The sequence below is a fragment of the Zonotrichia albicollis genome, chromosome 3 (assembly GCF_047830755.1).
Source record: "Zonotrichia albicollis isolate bZonAlb1 chromosome 3, bZonAlb1.hap1, whole genome shotgun sequence".
Taxonomy (NCBI): Eukaryota; Metazoa; Chordata; class Aves; order Passeriformes; family Passerellidae; genus Zonotrichia; species Zonotrichia albicollis.
The window spans coordinates 58,057,294-58,081,843 of record NC_133821.1 but is presented as its reverse complement, the minus strand read 5'-3'; the positions used below and the strand labels follow the sequence as shown (position 1 = coordinate 58,081,843).

At 36.5% G+C, this 24,550-nt stretch overlaps 1 protein-coding gene across 10 annotated transcripts in view; it reads right to left on the bottom strand.

The window, feature by feature from the left end:
• Positions 1 to 24,550, bottom strand: part of WDR64 (WD repeat domain 64) — a 73,716-nt gene that overhangs the window by 47,775 nt on the left and 1,391 nt on the right. For all 10 annotated transcript variants that reach the window (XR_012579583.1, XR_012579584.1, XM_074537554.1 and 7 more), the window contains exons 2-11: positions 18,760 to 18,915; positions 17,605 to 17,756; positions 16,792 to 16,922; positions 13,884 to 13,983; positions 13,185 to 13,288; positions 10,633 to 10,662; positions 8,299 to 8,406; positions 6,479 to 6,693; positions 5,821 to 5,955; positions 3,086 to 3,165 (exon numbers count right to left, since the gene is read on the bottom strand). Coding sequence is in view for 8 of the 10 variants with exons in the window: in XM_074537554.1 (XP_074393655.1) it covers positions 3,086 to 3,165; positions 5,821 to 5,955; positions 6,479 to 6,693; positions 8,299 to 8,406; positions 10,633 to 10,662; positions 13,185 to 13,288; positions 13,884 to 13,983; positions 16,792 to 16,922; positions 17,605 to 17,755 (1,054 nt within the window). In the remaining 2 variants the exon portion in view is untranslated. The remainder of the gene's footprint in view (positions 1 to 3,085; positions 3,166 to 5,820; positions 5,956 to 6,478; positions 6,694 to 8,298; positions 8,407 to 10,632; positions 10,663 to 13,184; positions 13,289 to 13,883; positions 13,984 to 16,791; positions 16,923 to 17,604; positions 17,757 to 18,759; positions 18,916 to 24,550) is intronic.

Here is a 24,550-nt window from a genome sequence, read left to right as displayed (position 1 = left end):
AATTAAGACAGAATAAAAAGAAAACCATATAAACTTACCATTCAGTGTAATATTAATGGAAAATGCCACACAGAGAAATTATTTTAAACTTCTCTGGGCTCCATATTTTAGGCTGCTATCACGCTTTTATCATTTTACTGATTGAAATCTAGCCTTAAGCACGAAAAGCAAACTCAGTACCAGGATTGTTTATATCTTATTCATTTTTATATATTTCAAATATCTAGAAGACAAAATTAGGTTGTGTCACAGTACTGACAAACTCATGAGCACAATCAAATACAAATAAATGATGGAAGAATGTGTTAAAATATGACTTTTTAAATAGTCACAGTGATATTCATCACAGAATGTAATATTCCATTTGTGCTATAAACACCTGCCTAAATAACATTAAGAAGAGCTTACTAAAATGCTGAGCAGATTTACCCCTGCTGAATACTTTAGAAGCTAGCCTGCAATCAAAGGCTGGATTTTTCTTTTATGTTAATTGCCAAATGAGACAAATAAACATAGCTTTTACAAATGTTTGAACATGTCACCAAGAAATCTATATATTATGATTCCTGAGTTATTTACCTGTTATGGTCTCTCATTTTTAGGGTATATTATAGGTAAAACTGCAGACTCCGTAATTAACAGGACTAGCTTATGTTCATTTTAAATAATTTAAATCTGTCATTAATTGGATCATCATTGTGTGTTTCTCAATTAGTAAAGAGTGAGATGACTTTTAAGATACAGAGGCAAACACAGTGTGCTCCAGCCCGATGGTATGCTGTGCCACTGGGAGCAGTGTATTCTACTAACAGAGCACAGAACTCCAAAGCTCAGCTTTAGAAGGCTTTAGTAGAAGGGTCTCTTAAGACCTGTAGCATTATTCTAAATTCTGGGTGCAGCTTCACAGTAGGCCCTGACTGATCTAACTTCACTGTGAAATTGAAAGAGATGACCCTACCCTGTCTTTGCTTTTGGACAGGCATTCCCACTGTGCTCTGGGACTCTTAGTAATACAGCTCAGGAATAATTTCCTTTCCTGTTCAAGGGGAGCAGCAGGGCTAACCTTTGGGAATGAGGGTGAGAGGCAGGAGGATGCCCTTTAATTACAAGATGAAGTATGGTGGGTGAACAAGCAAGACAGGATTCCAACTCCAGTACTTTCAGTACTTTTGTGCAGTCAAAGTCAAAACAAATTAGAATTCAGTGCTGAGAAAACTCACCTGCTTCTAAAATATCCTGATTAGGGATCTGTTTAGATGGGATAGGAGCATCTGCATTCTAAGTCTGTCCTCCAACCATCACAAACAAGTATGCAATCTAACTTTTTAAAAAATCCAAGCTCCTTTTAAAACTGAGAATATTTTTCTGCAACTGCCACTATTCAGAAGACTCTTCCTGAATATCATCACTCTAATTTTTGCTCTAATAGACATCAGTGGCATTCCTTGTTAACTGTACTTTTTCTAAGTTATAGAAAATAGACTTTTTAAATCTCTGCACAATGGTGCAGTTAGAACTTAGGTCAGTTGGTTAGAGCCTGCTGCTATAAACACCAAGATTGTGAGTTCAATCACTTTATGGGCCATTCATATAAGAGTTGGACCTGATGATTGTTATGGGTCCTTTCCCACACCTTTTTTTCTATATTCTATATACTTTTCTGTATTCAACTAATCTTTCTCAAATGTGGTTCATATCAGCAAGACAGAACCAGCACATGCACCTAGGGCAAGTCATGCTGCATGATTGTTCTATTTCTTTTCTGTGCCTCAAGTGTTTACTGCTGGTCACTGACTAGGTGGGCTGAGTGCATTAGGCAGATCTTTGGTCCGGCCTAACGCAGCTGTTATAATTTTCCTATAAAGTTTATCCAGATTTTTCTATTCTGCTATTTCTGGAAGAAGAATTTTCAGTGTGTAAAATAAATTTTTTCTAGTTACTGTGACATTCTTTCCTATTCAGACACTTTACCCTGGTTTTATTATTACAGCAAAATCCTCCTCTTGTACCTGTTGAAAATAGTGACCACATTTTGTTGAATAGGACATCCCTACTTTATGTCATCAATAAATTTCTTCAGACTATTTTTTTTTTTTTGCAACAAGGTAATTAGTGTAAACAGTATCTCCTCCAGGTCTAAACTTCAAAATTTTCACTAATAACTCTTCTACAGCTTTTCCTTTAAATCTTGTGTGTAGAAAATACACACAAGATGTCTGATATTTATTTTGATATCTTTCACAGTTTTCCTCTTGGTAAACGGTTACAATTCAACATGAAGTGCGTTTTGTCCCATATACTGCTATATATATTATCAAGGCTGGACAGCAGAGTCTTGGCCATTTTTAATTTTTTTTTTATACATAGATGTAAGAATTATTACGTTTGCTATTGCAATTTTTAACAAAGTTTTAACAATAAAGACTTGAAGAAAAGCAGCATCAATGTCACTCAAGGGCACCACCCTATCAGACAGACTTTATAAACAAGGTTGCTGCCATACTCCAGCAGCACTTCTGCAGCATCAAACATGACCACAGCAGTAGACAGGCCCATAAAATTATTGGCTAACAGGGAAGAAGTGGATGTAAGAGTGCCATTTCCGCAGTCTGCTTTGGGAGAAAGAACTAACACTCTGGGGAAACATGACCAGAGAGACCAGTGGAAAGTATTAAGATGGGCCAATGTGACTGCTTAAGATATGAAAGGATGGCAGAAGAGTAATAGGGTGGGAGCTCTGCCGATACTGCAAGGAATAATGTCCATAACCTGGTTGAGGCCACGGTGACTTGGAAACATACCTTGCAGTAGTTGAACATACTGTTTCTTCTGATTTATTACATAAATGATACTTTAATCAAACCCAGATGGAGCCCTTGACACATTCCTGTTAGAAAGTATATATCTTCAGACAAGGGCTGAGAGAAATCAAAAGCAAGGCCTCTGTTTCCTCTAATTGTAGGCAGAAGCCATTGCTGAAATTCTGAAGATGCTAACTCAGCTTTATTTGATGTTATTTAATGTGAATAAAAAAATTTACAATTTTTTCCCAAGAACAATCTCTTGGAAGAGACCCAATACTTACCTCCAGTGACAATGACTTTTGCCTTTCCACAGTATGTGAAGGCATTTACTCCTTTCGGGACAGAAAATTCCTTTACAGGTCTGCAATCATTAATAAAACAGTCATGTAAGAAATAATTGGAAAATACAGTCTATAGTCATTCTGCCTTATTTTTCTGTTTTATACAAAATAGCTGTTTGCATAATGTATGCAATCTCATGTTAAAAGCAAATTGATTTACATTAGAGACTTAGAGTGATAGTGGCATCAACAAAACGGGAACAGAGTACACTGTCCATTAAAGAAATAAATATTTGATCTGCACACCTGAATTTTTTAACAGGCAAACTCCAAACAGACTCCTAAAATGACAGCTGTTGCCAAAGGAGGCTGCACACAAGCTTGTGTGCTTAAAGCAGTTTATCACTGAGAAAAACTACCAAAGAAATTGTGTTTGCTTGTTTCAGACATGGAGGTCTATTGTGATCTCAATGTTACATTAAGTAAGTGCAGTTACTTTTCTCTTGCTTCTCTATAATGTACTGTACAATGAATAGTCCTTACATGATCTATTTTGTGTTGCATGTCAACATGAAGAGATCATGAGTATCTGAAGCTCAAATGTTATTCTGCTACATTCACTGCTAAATCATGGGAATTCAAACAGCCAACACACACTGAACTTGACTGATTCTAAACTTATCCTTTGAGCAACTTCTGCTTGTCTCTCCAAGCTTCATCCATTGCTACTAATGAGTGAATATTTTATTGATTCTGGATGTAGCTATAGCAGGGTTAACACCTGCCATTTCCAGGAAACAATGACTGCCACTGTAAATAGGCTGTACAGAACTAAATGAGAATACTTTAAACTTTTTCCTTTGAAATTCAGACAAGTATTAGTTCATCTACTCTAGACTAAAGCAGTCATTGATATTGAAAACCATAAATGGGGATGGCAGTAAATCTGACAAAAGACTCTGGAAACTTTGAGGAATTAATGAAAGAACTTGTTATTTCTAGGCAAGCGTAAATAAAAGGCTGTTTGCTTCCTATTATTTAGAGGGAGAAAATATTTCTTTCCAGAACTCTAACAGAGAAGTCTTAATTCTCTTGACAGGACAAAATAACAATTAATTTATTTAAATGTATGACTAACAGATTTCCTAAGGATTTTTCACTTTTTATACTTCTATAAAGCTTTTTAATGGACAGTCTTGATACTATTTCAAGATCAATAGGAAAAAGGGATTCTGGCACTGTGAAGTCCTGCTCAAGCCATGGCCTTGCAATAGAAGCACCTTGTTGATATCTCCATACCTCTCTTTTTTAGATACGTTACAAGAAGATATTGTAGCTGCTCATCAGCCATTATTGTCAAGAAACTTAAGTCCTATAAGAGAGAAGATGCATTGCATCCTTCCTGGGAGTATAAAAGAATTCCTTGCTACAAAGTTAATTGGGGAAATTTCTTTTCTTAGAACCAGTAAATCACGTTTCTAAACTAGCTAGTTAATAAATGGACATTTCCAAGTGATTTGATCTATAGATACTTTTAGGACTATTATTTCATTTTAACAGCTGTGTAATTTTTCAGTTGTCTAAATATAATGTCAGCTATCTACTGTGAGAAACTGCTTAGAGATATGTATTTATTGCATTTTGAGATGCAACTATAGCCAGTGTGAAATGAAAAAGAACTACCAATATAGTTGCAGTTTATGTTCTGTTTTGAAGTACATGATGGTAGCATATACTCTTTTGACTAGACTTTTCGCTCTGCAGACTTGCTTTTCTTTCTCTCTAACTAATTCTATTCTTTCTCTCTAACTAATTCTCAGCTTTTCAACTGACACAGTATGTGACCTTGGACAATCTAAAAGTGTTTCATAGTTCATTTCCCCATCCTCAACAGACATGCAATACTCATAAAACCCAAAGTTACTGTATTCATTCAAGAATAAAAACAAGATTATTTATGGCATGTGTTATACAAGAAATAAACCAGATTATAATAACTGTGGCTACTAGCCTTAAAAAATCTATTAATCTCTCTGGATGTACCTCACAGAGGAACTGAGAAGCTGATCTAATATTTACAATCTTTTGAAACATTTGAATGAAAAGTTCTATTTATATATTATTTATAGGTCCTTCTTACAACAAACTGAATTTGTATTATTTAGTTGTTCTATGAAATTCTCTAAACTCACAGACTAATTAGGCTTGGAATCAGTTAAATCAGCTAATAGCACTGATGAGCCATATGAATTTGGACTTGGCCCAAATAAGGAGACGATAACCTCTTTGAGCTGCATAGTAGAACCACTTCACAGCCCTTAGAATAAATTGTGTTCTTGGTTTAATCTTGTATAACTCAAACTTGTGAAAATAAAACTGTAAATGAAATTTAGTAGGGTTTATTTTTGACTGGGTATAAATTTTAAACGAATGGATACATGATATATGTGCAAGAAACCAATCATTTTTCTGACTAAAATTTGCTTGCTGAGGAGAAAACACTGTCAACATATTTTAAGGGTTCTGAGTACTGAACATATATGGACAGTCCTCTCCTACATCAAAACTAGCACAAAAAATATCCAAGCATTTAAACAACTGTATTTTTGGTTTTTCTAGCAATGCTAATAGAAAAGGCAGATTCAATATAACAAGATGACATCTCACGAGGCACTGATCTCCAGCAGTTATAAAGGAGAAGATCTATGGTTTTCTAGAGGATGTCAGATACTTACAAGTGGTCCTCTAGTCGCTTTATGTCATCTAAAACAAATGAATTAATACCGTCTGTGGAGCAGGATCCAAAACGTTTTAGGGCAGGAAAATACTTAACCTTCCCGACCCAGTCATCATGCAGCTTGCGTCTAGGCCTAGGGATATAAATGGAGAAGCCATTAGGCTGCAGCAGCAACTACTGTGATGTGTCTGTAGGTGGACAGGGGTTTTGCCAAGGAGATTATACACACAACCAGTGCTAACAGCTAATATTCAGGGCAGACACAGAACCACTCTTCCAACTCAAAAGCAAGCAGGGAGAAGGTCGGGGTTGAACCATGCTCTTTTCCAATCACAATCACGCTTCCATCTCATCGGGCACAATAAAGCTGTTCCTTTGCCAAACAGGATAACAGCAATTGTGAATTCTCCCCTTGAATTGTATTCTGCATCCTCTCAGCTGTAAGATCTCTTATAAAATCTTCTACTGAAAATGATGGCACTTCTTTCATGCAACAACAAGCAAATCATACTTCCTGCAGTTTGAAAAATTATTTTCTTTACTTACATGGGCTTAATTTAGAAACAGAAGCTAACCCTTCACTTAGGGCAAACAAATTCCAAATTAAAAACAAAACATAATGCAAGACTAACAACATTTTATCATAAGCAACTTACATGTCAAAAGATTCAGCATCCATGACTTTAAATTGTGATACTTTTCCACCTTTAGTTTGCTTCATTATGAAGTCATCAGTGGTGATAGTAAGCAGATAAACATAACCCTTATCATCTCCCAGTAAGATAGTATCCCTAGGCAGGTTATCTTCCATAGTCACCGTAGAAACACAGAGCAGGCAGTTTTTCATTGGTTTGATGACAAAGCCATTACCCTGTGAAATGTGGTATAGAGAGTTTATTAGACATTGCATGAGGGCCCTTAAATTGAATCTATCATGCTTATCTAGCTACATCAGCATTCAAATCTTGACATTGTTTTTTTTTAGGCTGCCCCTGTGCTGCTTCCTGGTATCAGAAACTCATGGAAGACCATCATGAAGAGGAGTTAAAAGCAAATCCTAGAGGTTTAAGCAAGATTTTGTTTCAGAGGTAGCTTTTTGTGTTTCAGTGAAAAAGTAATAATTACAAATTCTAGGAAGGATCTCTGCATATAGCGTGGGATGGTTTATTTGCTAAGACTGTTTATGGTTTCCTGTTCAAAACTACGATGATCTCTACAAGACAATTTGAAATAACCAAATTAAAGAATAATTCCAACCATAAAATACAGCAGTAATACACAGGAAGAATCTATACCAGAGTCCTAATTAATAATGCAGACTGGGAGTGTAAAGTGTACTAATATGGGTAGGTGATTCAATTTTTGAAACACAGAGGTAGTGGGAATGAATACAGTTGCAAGACACTGTGGTATGTTGCTAGAAGGCCCAGGAATGGGATTCAGGGTCACCTGCATTACATTGTTTATTGATTCTATTGCCCAACTCCATCTGTTATTTGGTTAAATCATCCTTGCCAACCTAAACTGGAACTGTTCACATGCCATAGGAATGAACTGCATCAATGCTGTCTGCGTAGCACACAAACATTGGAGATGTAATAGATGTAATAAAGATAGGACTGTCCATATATTATTTCTGTGGTCTTGAAAGAGAGCTGCACCTATTCATCAACAGGATACCTGCAGCCCTCACTGCAGGTAATGAGGGAATTTGGAGAATAATAGGTGGAGAATAAATATTTGAGCCCTCTTCCAAGAAGTCCAATTGGATTGACAAAAAGACTTAAATTGACCTATCTGAGCTTGGGAAGCAAAACCTTTTAATATTGGAAAAAAATCCTAAAAAGTCATATTCAAAAAATAATTACTTTGCTTCTCCTCATCATCTCAGCTAACTTAGAATTTCCAAGAGAAGTTCCAAGAACAGGAAGAGAAAGCTAAGATATGTGTCAGCAAAAATGCCTAAGACATTAAAGAAAACTTTAACAATTTGGACAAACATTATTAACATCAAAATGTTTTTTATCTTAGAAAGTCCTGAACAAAACACAGGATATGAAGAAATATATTCCTTAAATCAGGAAGTTACCTCAAAAGAATCTTTGCTATATTCCTTGTAAAACCTCTTCCTTGATTCTTAATAGATTCTGAGATATATGTATGCCCATGCACACATTTTAGGTGCACATATATGCACTAGATACACATGGAAAAGAAATTCTTTGGGGGTTTGTTTGCACCATAGAGTAAAATTTTTCTTTTACTTCCAAGCTTTTAATATACTTTAACAATCCCATTTGGCATGTAGAGAGTATCCCTCCTTTAGTGTGAATTCCACTGTTTCAGTGAGTTCCTACAATAAGAAAAGTGAAAAGTCTTCATCCTCTAAGACCAAAGGGATGTGACTGTATATCAGAAGCAAAGACTGATCAACTTTCAGGTTTCATTTTGGCATTTGTCTGATCCAACACAATACCTCGCTCTCTTTTGATTTATAGTCCCAGAGAATGACTGTGCTTTCAGTTACAGCCACGATATATTTCAGATTAGGCAGGAAATCACATCCAGTGATCCAAGCAGTATCCTGATGAAAATAAAAAGAGTAGCTAGAAAAGGATTTTCTCTGTAAATTTATCAACTTTTCTATCACGTAAGTACATATTTTAAACCATTTCCACATAAATCACATGTACTCTGCACTAGCACACACTAGGTCTAGTTCCACTGAGAGTTCTAACTCCAGGAATAGCTCATACATGAAGTTACAGAGGCACCAGGCTCAACCTCTGTTATCAGTGACTCACCTGAGAGGCACAAATGTTGCACAGGAGAGGATACAATAAGTATATAGCGTTAGCTGAACTGGAATGACACTCTGAAAAAGCACTCTGAGCAGCAAAAGCTTAAGGTAAAACATCATAGTAAAGCAGATTAAGCTTTTACCTGGATACAGTTTGGTTTGAAACAAAAGAAATTTAAAGGCAGTCCAAAATTTCAGCTATAAAAACAAAATTGAAATGAATGTTTATGAAAATAAGTAACTTTAGTAAATAATTTTAATTCTCCCAATAGGTAGGTCAACTATTTACAATGCCCATATTAAGTAATTGTTCAAGTATACCTCCTGTTATACAGGTATTAATGTAAAACAATTTCTCTTGCAAACTATAGATCAGAGCCCTGATGCTTCTATTTTTATTTCCATTGTTGTACACAATATTGATTTTGCTCTTAGTGTAAAGGGTCCAAAATCCTGACAGAGGATATTGACGCTCTGTTGCAGGAGAAAGCTTTTCTCCTTCCTAATGATCTGTGAGCAGGTGGTAATACATTTACAAGGATTTTTGTGCCCTTTACTACAATAAACATGTGGAAAATGTCAGTCCTGCAGAGGTCCTGTGGATTGTTTGGTAATTCTTATGAAGAGTTTGTTAACTGTGGCTTTTTGAGGTCCTTATAATAGTGTCAGATAACAATGACTAAATGGCTTGAAAAAGAAGATTTTACATTTGTAGTCACTAATTTGTCACTAATTTGTTGTGATGATGCAGTCAAAGTAACAGGTTTCAGCTTCAGAGGAAAGGTTGTAAGAATTTCTCTTGTTAGTGCTGCTATACTTGACAGACAAACTAGGCTGCTGTACCAGAAAAACCTTTTCATTATTTTCTTACCCATCCTGTCACTCAAGGGCTCTTATCTTTCCTCCTTTCTTTCACACATTTGATGCCAAAGATGTCCTTCAATGGTCCTAACACTGCCACAGCTGCCAAATATTGTCCTACTTTTGCAGCAAAAACCCCTTCACATTCATTGAGGAATCATTTTAAGACAAGATCTTAGTGTTCAAAAAGGAGAGGGACCCTGCAGCCCCCTGCAGCACCAGGCTAGCACTCCAGATTCTTCCATCTTCTTTCCCTTGGCATCTCTGGGGGAAATCCTACCTTTGCATATTTGAATTGGGGAAAGTGGCTCCTACAAGCTAAGTAGGAATGACTAAAATGCACTCCTGTAGCACTTCTGTAGGAGAAGCTCTAATTCTAGTAGAAGTTTCCAAAAGTCAATTGCTCTCAAGAATATTTCTCACAGTTACCTGTCTGCACTGATTCCACAGGTCAGATCAGCCAGTACAATAAATTAAACATAGCTGAGGCCCAGAGCTGTTTTCTGAGTTGGAGTAGTAGGGCCTCTCTTGTGGAGTAGTTCTATTGCATTTTAGAGCTCCCACAATATGTAGGAGAGAACTAACGAAATGCACTGCCTCCTGGCACAAGACACCCACACTGACTTATAGGACAAGGGGTCACATCACTTTGCTAGACTGATGTCTCTTACCTACAGATCATCTGAAAGGAGCTCATTACCTAAAATCTGCAGTGATGCTCCCAGGGTACACACAAGGTTTTAATGTTTACACTGTGCAGCAATCATCTACCTAGCAAAATGTAGAACTGTTTTTCATTAACAAACTTAAAATTGTACTTATTTAAATTTTACAGTGACAATTGAAGTTTTGGATTTTAGAAGAAAAAGTTCTGGCAAGGAAATGGGTAAAGGATAATTTGGCAAAAAAAGAAGCATTTATCTGAGGTTTCATTTATCAGAGGAAAGAAATCAATTTACTCAATTGTTTCAATAACTGAAAGGAATAAACTGAAACTATTTGACCTACAGCATCCTATGAAAAATGATGCAGAAGTCTCAAAGTTAGAATTGGCATTAGAACAATGCTCAGTTTCTACTTATTTCAATTTAGTACATGTTGATTTTTACTTAAAATTATTTAATAGGAAGGAGACAAAAAAGAACTTACTTCAATATTGATGCTTGTCAGAAACTTCATCTGAAAAATCAAGAAAGATATGGTCACAATAACAAGGTAGTTCTCAAATTAAAAATCTAAACAGTCATCTCTTCTCTTCACAGGCAGATCAATATTTGCTAACTGAAAAAGCAGGTAGTTAAGATCTGAGAAATATCCTTAACCTGCCTGCTGTCTGTTGCTCTTTATATTGTGAGGAATTTAAAACTTCTCTTTCTCTCACAATTGTTTCATAGTTTCTGGTTTGGTTTGGGTTTCTACATTGAGATGTTGAAGTGAGGAAAATAAGTAAAAACTCCTCATTTTTACAACATACAGAGTACAGATCAGCTGGTCTTCTGATGGAATTGTGCTTTTAATGGCTTTTGACAGCAAAAACAGCATCAGCTCCTGTGAGCTGATACGGGTTTATCATATAGGAACCCAAGCTAACGCTAGCCCAAGGCCACATCAACTAGTGCCAGCAAAATGCCTGGCAGAGGCAGCACTTCAGGCTGCAAACAGGAATAACCACATTGGTACAGCACCTTCACCAAAGGTAACTACTGGAAGACAGCGTAACATGTGGCTGAAAACCTGAAGGGTTTAAAGTGTCACCACTGTCCAGCAGAGACACCGTTATCTTCTAGGTCCTTTAACAAAACTACTAAGTTTTCAAAAGCAGTTTCAACCTTTTCCCTTCTGAAACACCCACAGATGACTTTTCACCTCCTCTTGCCCCTGCCCCTGCTCCCGATCAGTAATTATTCAATAACACCTCGTATCCATCCCAGCAATTCTGCATTTCATAAACCAAGAAGCTAGGATCAAAGTCTTTCTTCCCATGGAAGTGAGATTCTAGGTGTCATCATGGACAGCCTTTGAACAGTGTTTAAGAGAATTGTTAACCAAGACATGGATATCCACGTACTGCATCAGACTTGGCTTTATCTACAGTAAGTAAATATGTCCTTAAGGCTGCCCACTCCTACAGGTCTCATGTGCTGGTCAAGGCAGTATCTGCCTGAGAACCTGAGCAACGTAAGTGTCTCATATTCTGGAGTAACCTGGAAGCAGTTGATGGTATAAAGCTGTATACAGGTGTTGAGTCAGGGCCACGTTCCTTGCAGAAAGCCTTGCTTAGCCCTCAAACATATGGAATCATAGAATAATTAGGCTGGAAAAGATCTTTAAGATTATTAAGTCCAACTGTAAAACTAACACTGCCAAGTCTACCACTAGATCATGTCCCCAACAGTCACTTCTATACATCTATACCTCCAGGGTTGGCGACTCAACCACTCCCCTAGGCAGTTCCAATGGCTGACAACTCTTTGTATAACAGAAACTACTCCTAACATCCAATCTGATCCTTTCCTGGCACATCATGGGGCTTTCATAATGGATTAGTCATTTTCAGAACACAGGAGTTGAGGTCCCTAATTCACTGTGTTAAGCAGCTGGGTGTAAAATAATTTACACTGCAATCACTGATGTCAGATAACATCAGGCCAGCCTATGAGGAGGCAGCAATTCAACTTGAAAATAGCAGGGGCAGGTAGGGGGCAGGGAGGAGATATGTTTTTAATCTTATACTTTGGAAATTGTTTTTCATAGGTACATAAGAGGGATAATGTTCTGGAGGACAGACTTTCAAATAAATTATTTCAGCATTTACCAAAACTGCAGTACTGCTTTGTTATTGAATCATCCACAGGAGTCCTTTCTTGGTTTAAATGCTCCTGTCATAAGCATTATGCACCAATTAGCTAAAACCCCTAGAAAGCATTCATGCCACTTTAAAATTTTGCTGCATCGCCTGAAATAAATTTTAGGAAACTGGTTGCATTAAAATTGTACAAATGTAAAGCACCAATGAGCATAGATGTGTGAAAACCTGGGTTTCTGTATGACACATTCTATCTCATAGCCTCTGCAGGTGCATACAACTAAACAGTAATACAATCATCTGGGAAATTAATGTACAAACTTTAGTTTAACAGCATCTTAGACCTAAATTTCTACTAATAATGGTACAGATATCCTTACATTTTACTGATGAGGGAACTAAGGGTGAGCCAGTGTCATGCAGATTGTTGTGAAACTCATGACTTTCAAGCTTCTAGAGGTTGCTGTATTGAATAAATCTTACTTGCAAACAGCTGTCTCTGTCCATTCTAGATATTTTCAGTAGCTGTAGAAAACAGTTAATTCTCCAATTTCCACTCTATATCTAAAAGTTAATTCCACTAGCATATTTTTTTATTTAGGGAAACCTTTTCTAAACAGAAATGCAGATTATTTTCTATTAAATTAATTTCTGTGAAGAATGTCTATTATTAGACATCTCTACCTTCTATCAACTTGTGCACACTGTCTAGTAGGTTTATAATTGAAAAGAACAATGTATATTTCCTGCTGTACTTTAAAATATAGAAAAATTTAACTTTGATAAGAAAGACATGTAGGTTTTTTTATGGGAAAGTTTGAATGCTAGATCACAGTCCACTCAGTTCTCCTATGTACTGCTAATGGAATAATAAAAGAGTTTGATTTAGAATTACCTTTTCGCTAAACACAGTTATCAATCCTTTCTGAGAGGCTGTTACTGTGAGATTCAGAAGGGGCACCTTCAATATACCCTTGAGCACATCTTTTCTCTTGACAACTGTCAATGACAAAACATTATTCTTCATCTTACGGAAACTGAACACATAACCAAATAGAACAATATTATTAAGGAAAATGTAAACAAATAGAACTATATTAGTAAGGGCAATTTCTCTTCCTGAAATGCATTTTGGCACCATATGCAAGGCAATGATGCAAGATATCATAAATTATCCCATACTTGGTTTAATTAATCATGTTGCATTTTAAATATCATGAATGTAATAATTCTGGATGTGCCACATCTTCCTCCATATTTTCAAAAAATACAGAAAGACAATGTGTAACTGCATAAATAAACAGTCTGGTTCAGAAAAATCATAATGTCAAAATAATTTAGGAATATGGGGAACTGGGAAATGCAGCAGTGGAGTGTTCAATGTTTAGTAAAAATGCATGAATTCTGGAACACAGAAGAAGAAAAAGAAGAAAAAGAAGAAGAAGAAGAAGAAGAAGAAGAAGAAGAAGAAGAAGAGGAAGAAGCATGAATGGACCAAGACAGACATGTGGTCTTATTACCCTACTTTCAAGAAAGTGAGCAGCACACTGCATTAGAAAAAATATAGTTTTTGATGTAAGATGAAGTATGTCACCTGAATGAGAAATCTGCTGTTTCTCAGATACAAGCAAAACCATGTTTTCTTTCGATGGGGTAGGCATGCCAACGCTTTCTCCGCTAAAACAGCCAAAAATCTAAACAAAACAAAATAGAACTAAACAAGTAATTCATTGTAAAACTACTTCTTGAAGATACATGTATAAAGTCAAATAGTTATCTCACACTTTATAATTGAATATTCTTTGAGTAAGTATCTTAGTATTACTTCCTTTAACCATTAGCTGTCAATATGACTTCAGACTGCTGAGATCTGATACTCAGGCACAATCTTTCTTCAATGTTTGTAAATTAGTCAGCTTACACAGGGCTTCTAGGAATACAGTCCATCTATTTTTTAAAGTTGTTAGTACATTTCTGCTTTGCAAATAACCATATTCAATTTCCATTCTCCAGGTCTACCTACCTCAACTAGGGAAAAAAACCCCAAACCAAAACTAGCAAAAGGCAGACAAAACAGACAACTCCGTATTTATAAACAAAGACATTCAATGCAGCATAGTGGTTTAGCCAACACAGAAGAGCTTTTCCATAAAGATATGTAGATTCCCATGTGCTTGAAAAGAAATGTAATATAAAGACAATTTTTAAAAAATCCTCTTTTGGACATCTCTTAAGTCTGACAAGGTTCCATTTGAACATGATGAAGATCTCTGCACAAGATCGTCATGTATGCACATTATTTCTACTCCAGGGTGTGAAATTTTCAGTTGAAATTCCCTAAAAATTTCATGCTCTGTACCCAAAAGCAGTTTAGTGATTTCTTTAGTAAATTAGTCCCACTTAGCTGTACAGATATTTTAAACTCCTTTCTCAAATTATGGACATTATATATACTTTGATTCCTGAATTCTAAAAGCAATATCCCTTTGGATGGGGGACAAAATGTTGTATTTTATTCTAGTTCAGTATTTTCCATTTTATACAACAGAACTCCTATTTTGATTCTTTGAGAGATTCAGATGTACATCTTTCAAAAAAATATTCTCACATAGCATTACTCTTCATCTTTCACTTCACAGCTACCTCCTTTCCATATACACAATTATTAGCTAGTTTTTCAAGAAAGTTTATAGGCAAGCTATATTAAAAGACTGTCATCAGTCAGCTCACACTTGGTAGAATTTGAGAAATGCCCATAGAAATGGTCTTGGGGGAATTTCATCCCAAGGAAATCATGTACAGATTTCAAAAGGAAACTAAAGAGGCTTCACCTCTTTTACTACACCCCATACTGTGCTTGGTTGTGTAATTATGTAGCCAAATTATTTATGTAATTATGTAATTTGGTAACTAGTCTGCATTAAAAACTCAGTAAGGTTTTGGGAGTAAATGATCCACACTCAAGCAAACATACAGAGCTTTCCTTATTTCTCTTATAAACTAAGGAGCCTGAACATAATTTGCTACTCTTCTGCTACCCTAAACAAAGGACAATCAGTCCTCCAGACTGTCAGCTATTTTCCAGATTTGCCCCAAGCCCTCCTTGAAGGAAATCTTTAATGGCTGACATGAGCAAAATCCATGACTAATGTGTCACTGTAAAAACAATGGTTAAGAAAGGTAGTAACCAGAAATGCTCGCATACAGAATCTTGTTAAATAGAAATGGCTGAACATACAGTTTTTAGGATGATATCAGGAAATCACTTGATAGCAATGGTTGATAACGTAAGGAACAGATGGTTGGGTATCTTCAAGGTTCCAATATTAGCACGATGTTCCAGAGTAACATAAAATATAAATATGCTGATGAATTCATAGTTCATGTCACTTGCTAATACCCTGCTGCACTTTAGGTCCAGCAAGGTTTTGCCACATATACCATGCCTCCTATGCTATTGTAGGAAAGTCACTGTGTGCTAGGAGTTTTGTCCCTTCTGCACAATTCTGTCTTCGGGTAAGAAACAACCAAAAAAGTCTTGTAGTAATATATGATGATGGGTGCTCTTGATAAGGATTGGCTCTAACAATCTAAGAATCAGTAGTTTTAAAGAACAGTTACCTGAAACACTATCCATGGTAAATACCTTAATAAAAGACACATTTCTAGAGCAGGTGTTCATTTCTCAAAACATGTGCAAATAAAAAAGAGCACCATGTTTAAAAAATTCTGACAAAATACTTTTACACAAAATGTGAAAAACTGGGTGCTATGGAGATAATCTTCTCAGGTGGATTCAGAAATAACTTACAAATTGATAGATTAAAAATCCGGGAAGGGAGTGCACACAGAGTGCATTTGCAACTCAGGCAGAGGAAATCCTTAATATACGTGCAGATAGATGCAAAGAGGGTAAAGCGGATCTACCCTTTCACAGTTACCTCATTCTTACATGCTGTTTACAAAGGTTTGCTATTTACCAATATTAGAGACTGAAAAATTGATTACAAACATCTCATTAATCTACAGGACTAAATAATATATGCGTAATTCTCTAGCTCAAAAACTCTACTGAAGTGCTGCCCTATCTTTTATGCTTCATATTCAAAGTAAGGGCCAGATTTATGCTGTGAACAGGGGAAGAGAAAGGCAAGGAAGCAGAGGTAAGAGAAAAGAGAGGAAAGGAGAAAAAAGAGGAAGCATTTCTGAAGGTTTAGCCAAAGATAGACTTATCCTCAGAGCACAAATGGCATACTGTCATCATAAGAGATTTTGCATTTTGCCAAGAAGCCTGAGGACGATGCACATCACCAAAGTAGTTCTGAAGACTGAACACACACAGGCTTCAGGCAGCTAGGATAAGTAACAAGAGAGTGCCTCATTCTGCCTGGGAGCTCATGAACAACAGTCATGTGAACAAGACACAATCAATAGTCAAATACTGCCATCATTTAAAATTCTAATTAGTTTTTCATACTTAAGAAAACTTTAAAAATCCTTACCTCAAGCCATTCTGGCCTTTCATCAGGGTTGCTTATAATCTTCCTGAAAAAGGCCTGAATATCCTGATCCTTGACTGCTGAACCAAAAAGCGTTCGTGTGGTTTTATAGAACTTTTCATAATTTATCTCATCTGTATGGGAGGAACAATGTCCACACAGTTTAAAACTGGGAAGCTACAGATTCCTTTCTTATCCACCCTACTTCCAGTTTTATTTCTCCTTCAATACCAATAGCACAGAAGTTCCAGCTGCTCACATTGTATTCACTAAAGCATTTGAAAAGAAAAAAAATTAGTCCTAATATTTGCTCTTTTCAAAACTACCTAATTTTCAATCCATGACAGAAAACAGATAAAATAATAGATAAAAAATTCTTTTTTCTTCCCTTACTTACCATAATTCTGATTTTGTTTTTTGCACCTGAACGGTGTGTGAGATAAAGTTTATCCTTTTAAGCAGCAATAACCACTTGCATTGAGAAAAGCAAAATTTTACCCTCATTATTTACAATTAGTTACTGTAATTACATAATTTATCAAGTTTGTGTTTTTACAGAAACAAGTTAGCATCATGCTAACTTCTATATGTGGCAACTCCACTAATTATATTTACTGAGTGATCACCATAGCCTTATAATTTGTCCAGAAATCCTAACAGGAGGAGAAAAGAACTTTCACAGCACAATCTCTCTATTTCCTGTAAAAATCAAACAGTTACAGTTAGAACACTAATTTGAAGGAAATTATAATTTCTCTATGATATGCTCTCTCCATGTGAAAATTACACTTTACCATCTGAATTAGTATCTCTTACCATCATCTTTAGTATACAAGCCTGAACTCTCCTTGGTCTTCTGGATGATCATTTTTTCAACTAGATTCTGGAACTGCTCCAAAGCATTCTTGAAATCAATCGATTCAAGGGCAAAGCAACCCTCCTTATCACGACCTTTCTTTCCAGACATCCTTTATGAACAGAAGACAAGAGAGAGATCTTCTTACAGCCATGTCCAAGCCTTGCTTTGCTCCTTAACTCCCACATGAGTTCAAGTGAGATGCAGCTGCATGAAAGGTATACCAAACATTACATAATAAAAAAGAGGAGACCCTAGCTTAGCATCTCAAGCTGGCAAACAGGGTAGTGAACTATGGATGTCACAACATCCCATCACTTCACAGAATCCTACACACTGAGTGTCCCCAGGTTATGAACCAGGATCACTAAGTAACCTGGCATGTGAGATTGTTTCATTGTATCTCATGTAATTGGTGAAAGAAAGAATTCATGCTTTTCTTCACAGAATAATTATGGTTGGAAGGGACCTCTGGAGATCATACAGGCCAACCTCACTGCCAAGGCAGGGTCACTTAGAGCAGGTGACACAGGAACACATCCAGGTGTTTTTTTAGCGTCTCCAGAGAGGCATTTCCCCTCAGGCGTTTAGTAACATTTTTCCAAATGTTTATTTGGGGAGAGAGCTGAAGAGGTGGAGAGCATTGAGCATGTATTAATTGCATGAATAAATCTGACCTTTAGCTCTCCTTTCACCTCCTTTATTTTATAGATCAATAAATATCAGCCATTTATCACTACACTGAGTACAAAACTTTGTTCTAAAGTATGACTTGTAGTAGTGTCAAGTGTTGATCTTCAGACACAAAAATATGGAGAATCCAACATGTTTGTTTCAAAGTATAATTGCACAAACTGTTAAAATTTAAGCCTCTTTGTGTGGCTTATGCTTCCTTTCAGCAGTTCTTGTAATATCTTCACTAATTTAGTTGGTACATTCTCGTACTAGGGGTCTTTTTACCTGGAATATTTCTCCATTCCTTTAGGTTTCAATATAATTGTGATTCTTATGCACATTTTTCATACTTTCAATATCTTTAAAGAGTATTGATGTCATGTTGCTGAGCTATACCAGCATAGGCAAATGGTGAATTTTGGAGTATCTGTTAAACTCACTTTTCTGTAGATGACACTGATCAATTTCTTTGTATTGTTCTTTAGCTACTGATCCCCAGATCCACTTTGCTATTACTTCACCCAAGGCTGATGCCAGGTTTACTGGATAAGGCCCTCTTGGATTCCTGAGCGTGGAGTTCTAGCTCTGTGGAGAACCTGTAGTTGAAAAGGAGAAATTATATTTTATATTTCCTCATGGCAATCTAGAGAATTGATATCAGGCACGTTTCAAGAATATTCCAGTTATTCCTTCCAAAAACCAAAACAAATAAAGGCAGTAGTCTTCACACAAACTCAGCATATCAGCTAAATGACATTTTTGAAACACACAGGGAAAGCAACTAATTGGTATTAAATAATTACTAAAAATAATGGAAATATCTCTACATGAAATAGCTAGTTCTTCAGGGAAAGTGGTGTCTCAGGATATGCTACCTAACACGAGTAATCCAACAGCCTGGAATTCTATCATTTCAAGGGGAAGAACCCAAAAGTTTCTGGGTACTTCTGCTCTACTGCAATAAGCATTTCTTTTGATTAGAATAAGGAAAAGAGCTTGGCAGAGAAAAGACATAATGATGCCTGGAAAAGAGAGGGATAGCTTGAGGATACATTTTTGCTGTTCCAACAGTAATTCTCCAGGAAAATATTTCCTTTGTGTGTCAAGGCACTCAGTGGATGGTCAGATACTGTATCTTGGTTAGAGTTGTGTATTTGACATACTGCCTCCAGCTGAAGTCTTTTTATGCAGTGCTTCGTGTTGATTAATCTTTCCAGTCTCTCTCATCTAAGCTTGTACGACATCAAGTTATATTCTCATTTCCAAGTCACTATCAGTGGTTTAACGTTCATAAAGTGTATTTAGCATCCACCCTCAGAACAGAGAAGCTTAGAACAGAAATCTATGTTTTGTTATCTTGCAAAAACCCATGTGGAAACTTCATGTTATGAAACATAATGAAAACACAAAGAAACCCCAAATGAGGAATCATTGCTTTCAGTACCAGTTGATTCTGTTGTCTGCAATGTTTAAAATAAAATAAAAAAAGTACAGTAGAATTTAAAAATAAGATGTGATGACTGAGTGGACTGAAAAAACAAAGCATAGAAGATAGGAATTGCATTAGAAGATAAGCAAAGTCTAAAAGGCAAATTCAATATTTAATTGATGAGTCAGGAAGTCCTTGCATTAGTAGCTCTACAGTAGCATTAACTGAAGGAAAAGCATTTCCTTCACTGTCCCTCTTACTGATAGTGTGGAAAGCACTGGATATGGAATATGATATAATTGATGTATATTCAGGAGCTGACTCTCTCAACTCATCTTACCACATAATAGTATCAGTCTCAGTTATTGGAAATTCTCAGATACAAAGATAATAATATGTCTGTATGTGTGCAAAGAACAGCTGCAGCAAGTTCCTTGTAGGATTGGCACCTCATTTGAAAAATCAGTAATTTTCAATCTTTATCTCAATAACTACCATAAGTCTATGAAATGCCATGCAAGTTTTAAAATTCTGACCATTTAATTGGACGGCCCATAACAAATAACCCAAACCTACTGAAGAAGACAAACAGCAAAGGTGATAGATCTTTGTTCCTGCCTGTACCAGGCTGCCAGTCACTCTTCCTAGTGGTCTTATGTAAAAGCAAATTCTCCCCAAGTAAAATGATGATTCAGAACAGCCTGAAGTCGATCACACAGCAGATCTAAACTGGTCTTAGTTGTCTCTAAAGAGGCTCTGCGACATAAAAGACTGTTTCTGACTCGATTTTGGTCAAGTCCAGTCATTTAAAAAGGAAAAAAAAAATCAGCCCCTGAAGATGATTTCTTTAATAACTTATCCATCCTTTGCTATCTCTTTATAAACATCCTGTAAACTTGGCTGTGTTGAAGTTGAATCAGGATAGAGATGCTTCAGTTCAGACTGACTGAATTCTCTGACCAGTATAAGGCTGGGAGAGTAATAAATGTTAGCACTGTCAAAATTAAATTTCTTCTGTGGAACAGTGTTTAGGGGTGCTATTATATTGACATTTGCATTAGCTCATTCTTTTTTTCTACTGGCTCAATTTTTCACTTTTCTTTCAATATTAACACCCCACAAGTGCTCCTTGCTATAAAGTGCATCTGCTCATCTCTGTCACTAACAGTGGCTGAAATGACCAAGCAATAGTTTTAAAAATTGTATTTCCTATGAACTATATATTGATTTGTTTGTTGGGCTCTGGAAAATGACAACAAGGCAGTGAGGTTGTAAACACTTTATGTTTGTCACTCTATATTTGTCACACTAACAAGAAGCTGCAGCATAAGAATGAACTACTATGCAAGGTAGTTTTTCCTTAGAAAAAAAGTTTATATCACAAATAAATTTAAAAGTGTTGTTGTTGCAAACACTGGTGTTGCTGGTCTTACAATGGTTATACTGCGCTAGTTTAGAGTTCAGCCTGCCCAGTGAGATGTGTCTGTACAACCAAGGACATCATGATGTCAGCAGGCACAAGCATGTGTCACCACCCCTTTTCATCTAGTCTGCAAGAAACAAGTGCCACAGAAGCATCAATATGCATCTGCCTCCTAAACACATAGCACAGTCCCACAAAGGTTTCTCTAGACAAGATGAAGTTCATCTCATCTAACTTAGGAATCTAAAAGTTAATTACTCCAGTCATCTTATGTGCCAGTCAATAAAAAATTCCAGAGGGTGATTCATCTTACTGGTCCTATGCACTTAACTTTCAAATTGATCATTTAGGTGAGCTGACTCACAGCTGCATCTAGTACAGCACTTTGTACACATGTCAGGTATACCAGAGCTCACACATCACAGAACAGGCTGCAGCCAACTTCCAACTGCAGCACAGATGCTCTGCTCGCCACCACCTCCCAGGACAGCCTGCTTGTGTCCCTTTCCCCCACTGAAAGCACCTGTGCTGGCTTCCGTGAGCCGTGTCTGAGCCAAGCACTCCTCTCAGCCCAGAATATTCTCACAATCTTGCAACATTAGCACCATAACTGCTTTATGATTTAAAGTTCACATACCAATATGGACTAGATTATACAAGTAGGATTACAAGTTCTGCAAGACGAAGCCCTAGCTTTAAAGCTTTGCCATTAGGGTTATGCATTTTGGGGTTTTTTTACTGAAAAAATTGCATTATCAACAAGTGTAGATCTATATTAAAAGCCTCATTTTAATGCCAAGAGGTTGACAACAGATGGAAGATTTCTTCTGTCCACACTTACACTTGCCCTGTGGACATACCCTGCAGCTATATATAGGTACAGTAAATAATCACTCAGCTTTCATATGTCTCTAACACTAAAGAATAGCAAAAACAACATGTAAGAAAAAAATATGCCAGGAGAATACTGTAGAAAACAAAACAAAACAAAAAAAAATCTGAAGCTAGCTAGCCAGAGTTTTTGGGAAGTTTTGGTTTGGTTTTGTTTGGTTTTGAGCAGCCTGCATTCTGGGTCTATACCATGACCTTAGAAATAATAAGCTTACAAAATTCAAAACAGGCATGAAAACCTCAGTATTACCTGATTCCTAGAACAAATGTATTTAATACAGAAAAAAGCCTGACTTTTCTGCTCACTCTCTCCTTGTCAGGAAAGATAGGAAAGAGTATGTGACTTCAAAGGCACACTAGCAAAAGACAGAGAACAGAGAAAATGAGTGAAAGCAACACACAAGTCAGTGAACATAAAATGAATCAGGTCTCTTGAATGCCTTAAAGCACTCTTTTTCCACTCCACAATGTTCTCACTGCAAAAGGCCAGACATTTTTAATGGTGCAGTTACAACTGGGAGTCACATTCATGGTTTGTATTTCTCCCCAAGCGTAGAGAGTAGCAGAGACTGAAAATTTATTTACTGTGCTTCAGAATCTTCAGCTCTAACACGTGACACTCAATGCTCTTGTGTGCTGAAGCATTCCAAATTACTAAATACTATAAACTTTTGCAGACAGCACCAGACATCTGCAAACTTTCCACTTGTGAATTATTAGTTCCTAGGCTGGGTTTTAAAGTTTGTCTCGTGCATATGTAAGTAAGCATGTGCTGGCCACCTGAAAATTTACGGCCAATGCATTCCCCTACCCCATGTAAATTGTGCATAACAGACAACACGTTAAAAGGACTGTTGCAGAAGAGATCTAGGAAGTCCTTGGGAGTTTCAGAGACTGTTTTTGTAGTACAGGACTGGGGACCCTCTATTCCTGCTTCTTGTTGTACGTATCCCGTGAGCTCAGCTACACAGATGTTTAGTACTTTGAGGCACTTCCAGTAAGTCACACACATACACGTCTAGGGTTCTGGTCTATCCTTTCATGCAATGGTAAAAATAAAGGTAAAACCCTTTTTTGCAGCAGAAGAGGACTGACTAAGAATTAAGTAGATTATTAAAACCATAGCTGCATTGGTCCTAGAGTGGGCTAGGTAAAACAGAATCTACACTAGAATTGGAGTCAAGGTCCCGTTTCCAGCTTTGCTTTTGACCTAATGATACAATAAAACAACATTTCTTTTTGTTGTGCCTCATATGAGTAGTGACACTGCATGGAAAACAAATGGAACTCTGCTCATGAAGTTTCAAGATCACTTGAATAACGTTAGCAATTCGACAGTATTAATACAGTGACCTTTGCAAATAAAGCATTGGAGAGATTGCACATCTATGGATCTATTTAGCTTTGCTACAAAAAAGCCCAAACCAGACTTTCTGAGATATGATCTTTATAAAATGCAAGTTATGGGTTCTCTTACCTTCCATAAATTCAAAGACATCTAGAGGGAATATTTCTGACAGGTGCTCTAGTGAAATACCTCTTAGAAACCCTGAGTGTATAATGGAATCTGCCAATGAACACTATGTTATCTGGAATGTACTAATCACTACATTAAATTTTTCCCATTCTTCTTACCACCTTTTCTCTCTCTCCTTTCATTTTGCAGGGATAAAAAGATACACAATTTAGGAGATTCCTTAGGAGGCAGAAGATAGAGATGTCTTGTTCTCAATGAGGTGTAGCATTAATTTGATACAGTCATGTCATTGTTAGACTTTTAGAATGCAGTGACAAACCCATAACTGTGCACTGACATAATAATTTTGCACATGGTCTGTCATGTACAGGTTAATTTCTTTTGTGGATGAGGAAAGACAAAATTATGTCTTCCCTAAAACTGATGCTCAAGTACCGTGGTCTATTACTACAGTAGAAATTTTGGAAGGTCATGTGTTCTGTAAATACAGCTTTTATGGTAAAAACATATAATTGATTTTGAGAAAGGAAGCTGCTCCTTCTTTTGCAGTGAGAAAAGCCCTGTTGATCAGTGATGAAGAAACAGTCTGAACTACCTTTATAAAGTAACTTTCAATTACTGATTACATCAATATATGGGAGATTTAACAACATGGATAATAAATAAAGTTAACTTTAATATGAATAGGTACTTTAACCTAAGTAACACCTAAGTGTTTAATTTTTCTGACCTATGACGTTATTCCTACTGCCTTGTATTACAGCAGTAATTTGTCATATAAAATTTATTGCCATGAAAAGCCCATAATTTGTATATAGGTTTGTTTTGAAACACATCAAACCCTCCTCAACTATCCATGTTTTCAGTCTCAGTTCACACTTAATCTAGACCATTTAATACCACTGTGTATAAGAGAAAAAAAAAGCTATTTTTTGACAAGACATGTATCCACTAAAACATTAAAATTCTGCTGCTTTCACAGCTGATTTTTTTTTAACTAGAGTAAGAATA